Source organism: Misgurnus anguillicaudatus, chromosome 23 (assembly GCF_027580225.2).
Source record: "Misgurnus anguillicaudatus chromosome 23, ASM2758022v2, whole genome shotgun sequence".
Taxonomy (NCBI): Eukaryota; Metazoa; Chordata; class Actinopteri; order Cypriniformes; family Cobitidae; genus Misgurnus; species Misgurnus anguillicaudatus.
In genome coordinates this window covers 12,300,205-12,314,162 of record NC_073359.2, presented here as the reverse complement: position 1 = coordinate 12,314,162, position 13,958 = coordinate 12,300,205, and the positions used below count along the sequence as shown (strand labels likewise).

At 38.8% G+C, this 13,958-nt stretch overlaps 1 protein-coding gene across 5 annotated transcripts in view; it reads right to left on the bottom strand.

Moving 5' to 3' along the window:
* Positions 1-13,597, bottom strand: part of LOC129453422 (ephrin type-B receptor 3) — a 45,049-nt gene extending 31,452 nt beyond the window's left edge. For 3 of the 5 annotated variants that reach the window (XM_055217660.2, XM_055217661.2, XM_055217665.2), the window contains exon 1: positions 13,033-13,597. In XM_055217660.2, the coding sequence (XP_055073635.2) occupies positions 13,033-13,096 (64 nt within the window). In that variant the 5' untranslated portion in view covers positions 13,097-13,597. The remainder of the gene's footprint in view (positions 1-13,032) is intronic. The other 2 variants (XM_055217662.2, XM_055217663.2) reach the window with 1 other exon arrangement.
* Between the last annotated feature and the right edge of the window lie 361 nt (positions 13,598-13,958).

Genomic DNA, 13,958 nt, shown 5'->3' with positions numbered 1-13,958 from the left:
AAAAAATCTTGAACTTTTTATTAAAGACTAAATTCAAGAAAAATTCAAGAAAAGTGTGCTAATCCCCCATTGGCAGATTTTTTTTGCTTGTTTTATGCAAAAAATTACTTAAATGTGATATGTATTTGGTCTAAAAACTAGACTTATTTTCTTGGGTCGTTTTGCTCATCAAGCAAAAGCATCTTAATTTAAGAATTTTTAGATATTTTACTGAAAACAAGATAAAACTAAGATTTTTTTTCTTGAAAATCATTTTTTGCAGTGTAGTTTTTATCAACGTAAATTTTTCACTAAAAGTATTTTTTCCTTAAACATTTTTAGGTGTTACCAAAAAAATATATTTTTTAAGTTGTTCCAACTTAATTATACCTTTATAGAATCATTGGTTGGTTGGCTTCAATAGTAAAGTTCTGCTTTGAATTGGATATTAGATAAAGTTGCCCTTGATATAGTCATCAGCCAAATATACAATATCATCTTACCACACAAACATACAGTAACCTTTAATGACTGTTAAATATAATATGAGATTTCTGCTTCGCATCACGGGACAGCCGTTCGTCGGCAGCAACTGAACTGATGTGGTCCACATTTCCAGCGTGCCAGTGGCTTTCCATCGCTTCATGGCGTTTCAAATACAGTCTGGGTCAGACACTGAGGTTCCTTTTCATTTTTTGAGAACCACGCTAACTTCCCCACCGCCATCACATGTAAGCACTGGCAACCCCTGCCGGAGACAAATCTATACCTCATTTTAAGCTGTCACGCTGCATGCTAATTAGCAGGATATGTTGCGGTTTACCTGCTCAAACAAAAAGAAAACATGTCTAATGGTTTCAGCTCGCCGCAGTTATTATCTGAAGTTCTTTGGTCTTTCTCTTTTTACATTTCTTGCCACATGTGACAGACTAGCCCGAGGCGGCGCAGCTTTCTTCGGCTGCCTCTTCTCACGTTAGCTCATTAAACCCAGAGCTGTTTGTTAATGTTTACCTGCTCGATCATTATCATTATCTGATTCAGGTCAGGGACGTAACAACAAAGAAAGGTTAGGCAGTAACTGGCAGGAATGCGGTTGGGTAGGGCTTTTGTGACTGTTGAGCCGACAAATACACGCACAAATACAAATACACGCCTACGCAGGAGCTCTGAATGAGACCGGTGACTTCAGCGTGGTTAGGTGGGTTTGTCACTCTTCTGAGTGAAAGGAAGGCTATCATTTATACTTCCATTCATTTATGGTTTCATATAGATCAAAGGCCCCTTCTGGCCACACACTTGGGATCATCAAATAAACCTCAAAAATACGGCACACGCTAAGCAAATTTGAAACGATCTCACAACTGAGCATAACGCTGGATGTACATTTATAATATATACAACATATGGTGATTTACTCCTTTTTGGATCTACGTGCGATGTTGTAACGTAATTTATTTATGCATATTATAGGGTACATTAGTATTGGTGTTCCTTGGGAATCGAACTGGCGACCTTTACGCTACTAAAACATCACAGGAACATCATTCACTATCTACAAATTGGCTATTTGAAGTTCATAACTAGTAGCTTTCCTGCCCATTCCCGAATGGCTGGAGCAAATACATTTCAGTTGGTTATGATTCTCCCCACGCTGGTCTGCAAGATCTTGTCTGCCTCCTCCTTAATTCCCGTTCAGTTAATTAATCTCGCACTTGGCTGCGGTAATAACTTGACTTGTTAGACCTCTTTAAATGGTTTTTCGGCACACAGACGCACAGGCTGGCAGACTGTACGCCAGACAGTCACGAGAGTAATTTGTTTGCAAGACGTGACCGTCTGATCCTAAGCAGGCTCCACCCCTGACTTCTGGCTGTTGATTAAAATGGCAACAACTGCCTGATTAGGACACACATGGGTGTCTGGGTTGCTGGCGATCATGCACTTAAGTGTTTCACTTACTGCAAATTGACTCGCAGATTGTGACAGAAGGTATTAGCGATGGAAGTTCATTTCTGGGCAATTACGCTGGAGAAGGTTGATAGAACGTCTGACATCCAATTCTAGGGTGCCCCATATGGCCAGGGGTTTAGGTGTCTCCGAACAATTTAATAAAAAAACATGGTATATTTGGAGGGAGAGTGTGCATGTTTTTCGGGAATGTGTGTGTGTCACCGAAACATTTCTGGATATAAATGAGACTGTGGAGAAGGCTACTGCCTGGGTCGTCTCTAAACCTGGACAAAGAATATACATAGCCTCTTTCCGTTACAGCCTATTCATACCCCATCTCTATATACAAGCTTCTGCTTAACCCCCCATAGCGAGCATTAAAATATCATAATATTTGCATACACAGTAAGTAAATCAGGTAGGCCAAGATGAGGTAGATCTCCAGAGGCTTATTATAGCACAGATGCGCTGATGAAGGGCCAGGGGAGAGTCCGTCTGCCTGACTGGGTAGAGCTGTACTGTCAGGGGCTGACTAATGTATTATTCACCCTTCATTGATGTGTAACTAAAGCCAACGGCCGGGGAGCTCGGGCCACCAATACCCCCAACAGAAGTAAACCCCCGACAGGCTACTGAGCTCCATTGATTTATGGGTCTCTGTAGATGGCCTGGTGAGAAGGCAGAGGGGGGTTTGAGATGGAGGAGGCATGAGATGGGTAAAATGTGCTTAATAATTGTGACAAATAATGCAACATTTGTATTGCAAAAGAAGTCAGGGCTAAGACTTGGGAATGCAAAGCAATATGGCATCAAAATTATTATATCCATGCTATCGGGGTGAAGCTTTTGCTAGCTTTATCATTTATATTCATCATCATTCATTGGCATTATAATGTATTGGCCTGTCAGTTTTTTACATAAATTCATCCTACATAATTTAAAGATCATTCTGTAAAAATATAACCTTGATATCTTTAATATTGACTGAGTAAGGTCATGTCAAAAATTGAAATCAATGACTTCCCTGATCTAAACATTAGATTATGAAACTTATGAAACACAGACAGAATTTGATATAAATACATAAAATATGTGTCAAACGTATGCATAGCTGCAATTGTGGCAGTAAAACATAGCACAACTATTATGTGAGGACAATGGTGCCGATTGGGAAACCAAGGTGAATGGTCTCATGAGATAATAGAGGTGAGTCAACAGGTACGGTGTATGAGAGATGAGAAATACATCACTTCTGTAGTGCAGGTGACATGGAGGGTTAGCACAATCTAGAGTCAATCATTGACTGATAAGTCAAACACAGGGTTTTGACAGTGTCTGCACTAACCCAACAGTGAAGCAATAAACGGCACCAATAATGTGGTGTATATGTACAAGCAGTAGTCTGTTTGCAGTAATGTCAAATGCCTGGGAAACAAACGGCACAGATGGCAAAGGTGGCACAAAGACTATTTTTATGATAACGGCTTTCAATTAGGGAACTACAGGTGCTGGGAAACGCAATTGACAGGTACAGAGATAATAAGAAGTTTGGGATTGTTCTCCTTCGTGTACTACGTATAGTAAACCCACACAAAGACGTTTCGTCATGAAGACCTGGTGGCCTCAGTTATAATTACAGACTTCTAACCACACCTTGACTGCCTGGAACCTTTAAGCGAACCTACGCGCTTCAGGTAGGTTACATCTCTTGGTGGTCTCCAAACAGGATGAGTTGAACATGTAAGCGTTCATCAAAAGAACCACAGGGTGTGGACCGAACCTCAGATTACTCATGGAGATACGTCAGCTGTACTGAAGTTCCATCACTGAAGGGGTGACCATACAGTATGTGTTTACGGATGCATGAATCAACCTTTTCTTTTTTTACTTGACAACCTCAGGACTGGCAAGTGTGGATGGTTCATGATGACAACCAAAGATTTATTTTTTCCTAGGCATCTTTGCTTTCAAATCCTTGCTTTGGAATGCTTAAATCAGGAGTGATGTGGTTTATATACGCTTACTCAAGCATTGTGATTGGTCGGATTAGATGAATGCATGTTATTTTTTTACAAAAATAGAACTAGAATTAAGATATTTTTCACTACAAGTGGCTTGCTCACTTGAAATGCTTAACTGTGGCATTTCAAGTACTGTACTATGTTAATAAAAGTGGCATAAAAGATAATAGTACAAAAATATGTTTTTGATATGCTTTAAAAATAAGTATCTTTGTACTGTAGCATCTTGATTAATTATCCAGTGTCTAGTGTTGAACTATAGATTGCTCTTAAGTGCTCCCCTACTTAGCTAGCCTCTTCAGACCGAGCCGCCTTAAATCGAAGGGAAGATTTATGAATAAGTAAGAACAGTGATAAATTGCCTGCTTAATTAACCAAGTAAGAGAAACCTCGTCCCCTGAGATTTCGATCGCCAACCTGTTTTGATGGAAAGGGAGCATCAACAACCGTCTCCTTCTGGACGGCCGCATTGACCGACTGCTACTTAAATTGAATCGCTAATCATCGCCATCCTTTTAGGCTATTTCCCAGAGGATACAAACTGGGCAAAAGTGGCAATGAAGCTGTTTCCCCGTGGTGCTTCTCACACCCATGATATAAATATGGCCCCTTAGTTCACCATCCCCATCTGGCAATGGGATATTTTAATTTGTTTCTAGCGTCAGCTCCATTTCACATCAATACGTTCGCTTTCACACCCCACGAGAGTTTACATCACTTTGCCAAGCTAGTTCTTAGTTAGAGACCTCTGTTTGACTCGCCTTGAAGGAATGTATGGGATAACTGCATTTTTTTTAAATCTTCGTTTTATTACTGTGATGTTTAGGAACCTGTTCTCAGATTTTCTTAAATGCCATAGGCAACGAAGTATCGAGAGACTGGGCGCATCAAATTTGTCATGCAGGAGCTTGACTTACATTGCATATAGACGTACCACTTGGTGCATGCAAATCTTATCAAAGATTGGACATAACAAAGGTGTTGCGGGTAAACAGGCCACATTACCCGGCTTCTGGGATTCTTGTGTCACTGAAGGGGTGAGATAACAAATAGGAAAATAATAGGACAATTAGGAGCTCCCTCGATAAGAGATTGTCACATAAGGTGCCCGGGAAGGTGGATATGGTGGGAAAATGTACCAAAGATTTGACAAGGAAGTGAAGAGAAGGATGGTAAATAGAGTACAGAAAGAGGGCCATTGTTTTACCCTCTCTTTCTGGATAAAGCCCACCTGTTGTGGAAAGGGGCGGTGACATTCCCACTCTTGTTCTCTCAGTTTTCACCAGGTTGTCGTCCCTCTCACTGCCTACTTGCGTCTAGATGCCATCGTCCCCTTAGATACGAGTATACAGATGAAAACAAACCGCTAACTGTTGCAACAGCATCTGTCTATAAAACCACAATGCAGATTCTTTCTCCGACATTTTCCTGTTCTGTATGCAGACACTAACCTTCTTCTCCACTTTCCCACCGTCAGGTGGGCCTGATCTCAAGTGCAGGCTCAAGGCTGTCATTGACTGATGCTCTTTGGCTTTTTAGATTCATTAAAAACCCTCACATATCCCTTGCAGGACGCATCAAGCTAGCTCCGAAGGAAAGAACGATAGACAGACAGAGAGGAAAAAAGCAGAAACAATGATCTCCTCTCAGGCAGAGCTAGTCAAATTTAAGATGCAGAGATAGATCCATGGCAGCTTTCCAAGGCAGAAGATGAAAAGTCTCCGAGCACTGCCTCAATCCCACCGCATTCATAACCCCATCTGACCACAGCCTCGGTCTGTTCCCATTGTGCCTCCACTCAGCACCTTTTCAGACAAACTGCTCAACCAATACTGTACCAAGTGCCTTTTGGATGGAGTCTTTCTCTGTACCTTTATTTGCCCATGTCCTGATCCCTGCAGTTCAGGTTGAGGGCACTTTAATAACAGATAAGCCACTAGCTGCGGCTCGTGGTGACTCGGGGGTGCACGGCATACCTCATATCTATCACCTCTGTCCTTCTCTGGCGCTCCGACAATGAATTTCTGTGCTAAGAAATGGCAGTTATGAGGTCGCTGCCGAAATATGTCATCTCATCTACGAGATTGCGTGCGAGATGCGATGACAGTTCTGGCCTCTGCCAGTAGCACGGTTCACGGAAAGACCACCGGACAGATACTGTCTAATAACTTACAGAAGAATGGCAGGAAAGAGGAAACGGTAACTCATAAAAAGCTGTTAATGAAGCTTTAGAAGGCTTGGCACATTTCAAAAGGGCACTTGCCAGAAAAGCTAAGTGACATGGAAGTGTGATCGATCAGGCCTTGACAACTAGCCATAAATGGATCAGTCACACTAATTCACCGGGAATCGCTGATTGGATGCGGGTGGTGACCCTGCAGAAATCGGACGATGTGTTGAAGGAAGAAAGGGAAGGTGAGAGAGATTGTTTGATAGTTTAATTGGAAGAAATTAAGTTTGATGAAAGGCGCAGAATCTTGCAATACTGCTTGGGCTTACATTTAATTTTCATAATGTAGTTTTGGGTCTGACATGCACTGCTATTATGATAATTGTAGAAATACCGATAAAAACTATACAAGTTGTCCTGTACAGATGAACGAGTGCCTGCATTCCTTACACTAACAGTTTGACTAATTGTAGTAAATTGGTTGCTTCAGATGTAAATAAAAGAAACATGCACAGTTCCCAATGCTATTTAAGGATGAATACATATAGGGGAGTGTGCTCAGTTTGCTAACTTGGCTGGACTGCTCAATACGCGGCAGAGCAATCATTCTGATCAAAGCAAAATTGTTTTTCTAATGCATATAATTACAGAACAGTTACTTTAAATTACAAAATTATTATACGGTTATTAGTACTCACACTCTGTCTCTAAAAATGTGTTTTTTGGGGGTTTTACTTAGTTTTATACATGCTGTGATGAACAATAAATTTTAAATCACCATACTGATATGTTAAAGGGATAGTTCACTGAAAAATGCAAAATCTGTGATCGTTTACTCATCCTCAAGCTGAGCCAAGCTAATAAAAATTTCTACTGAGCACAAATAAAGATATTTAAAGAAAATGTTTATAACCAAACAGATCTGAGGCACCATTCACTTCTATAATATATATATTTTTTACTACTAGGGAAGTCAATGGTGCCTCAGATCTGCTTGGTTACAAACATTCTTCGAAATATCTCATTGAAGGTGAGTAAATTATGGCACATTTTTTCGGTGAACTATCCCTTTGAGTTCATGAAGGATCGCACAAAAAAGTTTATTCTACATGCATGTGGCACTTGGGTTTTGGATTTACATAAATCAACTCGTCCATTAATCGTATGCAACAAAAAACGACTAAAATACTCAACAGACATGCGCACCACCTTCAGAGGCTTTTACGACACGCAACAAACTGTTTCTCACCTGTCTGTGTTTGCACCTTGCCGAATGCTTCTGCTTTTATCCACAACACCAAATGGAGAGGTGACAGCAAGCCACAAAAGAATTTCCATCTAACACCAGTTCGTCTGGTGGTTTTACATTCAAGTCACATGGTTATTGTATAAAATAAAACTGTGGTAGCCTCGTGTTAGTGCTATCACCCACCACACATATAATACATTCATTTCAGTGACCAAAAGTTTGTGAAAACACGTTTAAGGGAGATAGGTTCACAGTATGGAATTTTTATCATCTGCCAATAGCGGATTTGAGATTTGCCAAATGCATAAATATAACTTTTAATTATTGGCTATATCTATGCTTACTTTACCCTGTTGGAATTTAGGTTTTATTTATTGTTAGGTTTTTTACATATTAAATGTGATTATCACAATACAAATAAATAATATAGTTAAATGAAATATTTCCTTATATATTCGGACATAAAACTCACAGCAGTCAAAACTCATTGTGTCAGAAATACTTGAGTCGGCCACAAAGCGAACAGATGTGTAACTGAACAGCATGGAGCAAAAGTGCAAATTTGGCTAACTAAAAGGGTAAAGGGCCGGTGTGCTTTCGGGCCCCTGCCTGGGGCTCGGGGTGTTTGATGTGGAGATTAGAAGCATGTTTTAACAATCCAGAGGTCTGGTCCGATTTGGACCATAGAGTTTAGTAGCCATCATTAGTCCTAACCCCCCACCCTGTTCACACATGGCTATATGGCTAATCAAAGCAGACATTAGCACCTAGCATTAGCATTACATATTTCCTGCAGGGTTTCTGACATCACACGTTGCCTCATTTGAACTGGATTTGGGAACTAACACGACATTTCTGACTAAAATCATCCAACATAAAGAACCTTGATTTCTTTAATATTGACTGAGTATAGCCAACTTTTTATAATTTATAATCTACTATATTGGCCACAATACTTCAATGCTCATAAATCACAGTTAAACTCTCAAAATCTGAAAACTTTTCCTCTGACTTGCTAAACGTCTTCACTACCGTGTAATAACTATGGCATTCTTGTAAAACTATGTTAGTTGCTTCTCAGAAGCACAGCAGGATTTACATGCGGTGATCACGTCATCTCAGTTACATACTCTGAGATCATATACAGCATGTCTGCATGCAACTTCTGTTCATTACATGTTCATAGAAAGACGTAAACCTGTCCTATTAAGTGTTCTTTTAGCTTTAAACCCTGCCTTTGTTTTTTCTGTGGCTTCAGATGCAAATGGTTGCATAAACAAATAAACACATCAGAATTGGGATAGGCAGTGGCAGAGGCTTTCAGTCGGTGAAACGCCGGTAGCGTCGGTTGTCACAATGCTGTTTGTTTTAGAGTTTATGGCAGTACAATTTTCAAGCAACCATAAAACCTTAATCAACCCATAAGAGTCATAAACGCAGCATGAATATCGCAAATTTCTCTCAGTAGTTCCTAAGTAAGAAGAAAACCTTCTCTTCATGTACTGTAAATTACCTCAAGACTATAAAGTCATTGAACCACCGCACGCCTGCAGGCCAGGCCCAAATTTATAAATGTAAAAATCGCTGTGGCCGGGCCTGAGAATGGCTGGGCCATTCGGATGAAAAGTAAAATTTATTGTGCCTGTCATCATGTGACTTTGTTTGGGTATTCGGCGACACCGCCCCCCTTTTCAAAAGGCATTTTGGTAGCAGATATATCGCTTGCCAGCACCACCCATCTAGCTCCTTACCAACCAAAGACAGAAACCGAGCTCGGATGTCTCTCTTTTCTATCAATTCCTCCTCTCTTTTGCTCTCAATTTCCCTCTCTCATTCCGCTTCAGTAGCTGCAGACAGCACCAGGGGGGATTTTGGCAGTATTCAGGCCTAGACACATTCTCTCCTCACACTGTCGCGAGTGTCAAAGACCTATTTCTCTGTAAAGGCCCTTTCCGTCAGCTGCCAGGATGGCCCTTTTGAGTGGACCCTCTAAAAAGAGCAAATTCTACATTCCGGTCAGCGTCCCGTCCACTTCTTCATCAATTAACAGACCTCTTGGTTAAATATTGGCTTCGGTACAGGTTATTATTCCTCAGAATGTCTCAGGTTTTACGGCCAAGGCATTCCTGGACTGTTAGGGTTATTAATGCTGATGCGAGTTAGCAGTGTGGGCTTACTTGGGCACATTTAACAACATACGACCGTGTCTGGATTTCATAGCATCTTTAAGCTTAAGTCCGTGGGCCCTTTGAGCTCCTTACTGAAACAAAGCCAGTGGAAATCTCCTCAATCTGCCCTCTGTTTAACATATGACCTTTTAAACAAAACCTTTTAAGGTGAATTATAAGCATAACTTTAATAAAAATTCTGTGTATTTATTTATATATACCATTGTACCAAATGTATGCACAAACTCAAAGGACACAGGAGGATTGAATTAGCGGCTGGTCCACTAGGCCGACTTAGACAAACTTAATGAAACATATTAAATAGGCCTACATATAATTCAGTTTATTTTACTTTCGTCAATAACCTAAAAGTTTGTAGTGGTGGTATCAAAATGAACGGTTTTATTTTAGAGAATAATATTATTTGTTAGGCTATGAAAAACGCTTACATTATATAGGTTCACACAAATTAAAGTGATTGTTTACGGGACATAATAGTGAAAAATAGTTCCTTAACCGCACAGTTTTATACAGTGTAGATACATTACGATAAACATGAATAACTGCTGGTTACAATATCTATTATTCATAATGTATTTATGTAAATGGAAAATGTGTGTATTATTGTTATTTGTTGTTTTACAATTATATTTCAACAGGGACACCCTTACAATATGGCGAGTTACATTCAAGTTTTGAAAAGTTTACTACTTCACGTTTGTATGATCAAGTTTTTATTCACCTTTTATTTTACATGATAAAAATCTAATAACCGCCGCCTGTCTTAAAATATAAAACACAGATGAAAACCTACTATATATAGCGCATTAAAACAGGCTTTTCTCTAATTGAATAAACTGAGAGTGTATAGGCCGACACTATATGTGTGAACAGCGGATCAATGCAGCACATTTTACGGCCCCTTTGACCCCAAACTTTACAAATCAATAAAAGCGCATCGATCTGCTAAACTCGGTCAAAAAGTTCAAACGCTCGCGTAATACTATTACGACAAATTAATAATAATAATAATCATATTTTTATTAAATGTATTTCATAATTATGATCTGTGTTAACACTAATTTAATTATGATATTCCCAAATTAAAATATACTGTGTGTTACATTTGTTTTATCATATAGAGCTAATATCGTTATTGTTATTAATTTATTCATGTGACTTTACCACAGTATTCAATGACTGAACCATGAATATGTTTATTCAACAGTGCTCACTTTAAAAGCAGTTAAGTTTGTGTCATAGATCACCTTCGTTTAGATTGCTAACATTTTGGTCGCTTCCTCTCAAGTCTTTAAACTCAAGTTACAGCTCTTCAGTGATGGATGTTCCCTGTAATCATTCTCCTGTTTCTCATGTTAATGCTGTTTACCCCCAAAATGGCCAAGGTCTGTTATTTCGCCAATAAGCTCTTTTGCTTTAACTGCGTTTACCTTTGAATTATCACGACAATGGCAGATGAGGAAGGCCGACAGGCTCTGCACAAGGACGTTTGCTTATTATGCTGATTAAATAAAAAAAATACTGCATTTAAGGCACTGCACGAAGACGAATAAAAAAACCATGCATTTTGATAATATTTTAGTCCTTACACCACGAAGGCCTGTTTCACTCTAATGAAATATGTTTATAGAAAAAGTTAAATATAGCCTACTCAAAGTAACAAAACATTGAAAGTGGAGATTTAGTGCGCAATTAAAATTAAAAGGCCTTTTGTACGGAATTCGGTATTAAAAAGTATGCAAAGTCTACATACATATTCATTTTGGACATTTTGATCTTTCTAAGATTCAAATAAGGTTTTATAGGAGGAAAATTTTAAGGGCCCCAAAAACGTGACAGCATTTAAAACGCTGCCATCAATAACACAAAAGTAGCTTTATTTAAAATAAGTGCGAATTCATTTAAAAATTATTAAAAATAATAAACGCGTAATGTGGATCGCACTATAAACCATGAAAAATACTGACACGTAGTTTAGGTTTATTTGTATAACTATTATCACCCATGATCATTTCACCACAATATAATCATTATGCTTAGATAGCAGGTAAACTAACTCCGTCTAGTGAAATACGCAAAACAAACAGTCAGATAATATACCTCAGCCGACTTCTTTATATAAACATTTACACCCGTTTATCGTACAAGGTCCTAAATTAATTCATTAAAGTTTATCTTAAAACTTTTACAATGTTAATATAATGATCTACCATTCTTGATGCAAATACAATTTAACCTAGGCTGTGAGCTATCAACTAACAACTTCAATATATAGGCCTATTTGATTCATCGTTTCAGCAATATAAATAAAATTCAAATAAACTTATAAATCATTAACCCCTTATAAGAACAAAAAGGTAGCCTAATGACTTATCGAGACTTTGGAAGTAAAGTGAAATAAAACAGCCTTTTGGGGATCAAAAGAAAAAAAAGCGTAATATAGCTGTCTCTGCCATAAAATTGCATGATAAAATATCCGATAATAACCTTAAAAATAAGAATTTGTATTAAATAGACTATAGTGACTCACTGCCGGATTCCTCCAAAAGGCTGAACTACAATAAACATTCAGTCAAAACCACAATCCGAACTACAATAAACATTTATAGAGTTTACTACTTTATGTTTATCGGTCGAGTGGGGTTAAAAATAATAAAGGAAAAAAAACGACATTATTATTCTACTCTAAAATCTATTAGGCTACAGCGCTCACTCGTTTTCATCTTTATTGGTGTCAGTAGGTCTTAGAGGTCTAATGGGGGTCCAGACTTCGAAGAATTAATTAAATCAAAAGCCATCTGCATTACTAATTTCAATCATAATTAAATAAATACATTATAAATATGATTAAGACGCACACAACACAACGCAAAAAGAAACAGTTTGACAATCTGCCAGTAGGCTACTGTACAAAAATGCCCGAAGTTAAAGCTACTAAGGTTTTAAAATACAAAGTATCAAATAAAATGTTGTTCCTGGCCACTTTATTGGTTAAAAGTAAAACTCCATTTAATTATCCCAGAAAAAATGGAATAGTATTGCAATGACAAGCCACAGATGGAGTTTTGCTTGTGCGATTCCCTGGATTTGGGTCTGCAATAGAGACTGCAAAAGTGGGACTCCCTGTAGAGACATTTCCCTTAGGAAAGACAAAACTATTGTCTTTGGTGAAAGAAAATAAACAACAATTAGAAGGGAGACGTTCGGCAGTTTTGTTGCATGTGTATTGGTGTCACTTGATGGTCAGATTAACTCCCCTGCGCTTCTGGAGCGTATCGGACCAGACGCATGTTGCTGCATTCATTATAACGCACAAACTAAAACCTTAAACCCCTGATTATTATTCACGGTGACCAAAGCGCAAAAACTATAGACGCGCATCAATAAGAATCGACGCGTAACGTGCCACCCTGATTGTTCATTGATTTAATGCGTAAAACCCATACGGAAAATACAGAGCCATTAATATCTTACCTTCAACAGCCGAGGAGAGAGGCAGCAAAAAACTGCATAAAACCAGCAAATAATCCATTGTCATAAACCAGAGACTTCGGAGGTTATTGTAAAATCCCTCAGACGCTCAGTCCGACTTCATAGACCCTCTTCTCCAACTTCAGTTCTGCTCTTCTCAGCTAGGCTATATATTTCCATAAAACACAAACTCCTGAACATATAGACACTTTTTAGTTCATGTTATCCAATAGCCGATGTTCAAAATGTTTAAAGTTGCGCTGATGGAGGATAAAACTCATCCACTGAATATACGCTCCTTATTTTTCATTACATGCGTGTCCGTTTATAGATGTTGCACAGTGAAATCCCTATACGGACAATAGTTGTTTAAATGTCAAGTGCTCCTCAAATAGCATTTTGTTGTAGTCCGATAATAAAGCGGTCCCAGTGTAAGTCCCGTAAAATCACCTTATAGTGGGTTTACGCGTAAAATCCCTGAGCGCATTTCACCATCTGAGCGCGTATCGCTGCAGCTCCTCTGCCTTTCCATGTGCACTGGAATGAAGATCGGCTGCTCTGTAGCCAAGAAAGAGTGAAAGAGGGAGAGAGAAGGCGGTGGTGGGAGGAGTTACACCAAAAACCAGCTGTCTGTCATTGCTAGTGGTTCTTCCCCCGAATGATCTGGCGCGCTCGGCGGGGTGAGAGCGCCCCTCTGCGGGTCTGTGCATTTACAAGAGTCAGAGAACACGAACAAAAGTACAAAAATTATTTTTCTTTAAAAGCAATGTCATTTTTGTTATTTATATTATCATTCGTGTTCTCAGTATTATTTGGTAAACAATAATATTACAGTTTAGGCTTAATTATGTTAATTTGATGTACTGTACCAAATACTAACATATTGTTGTAATACGGATGTAAGGCTGTAAGGTAAAGTTCACAGTTTA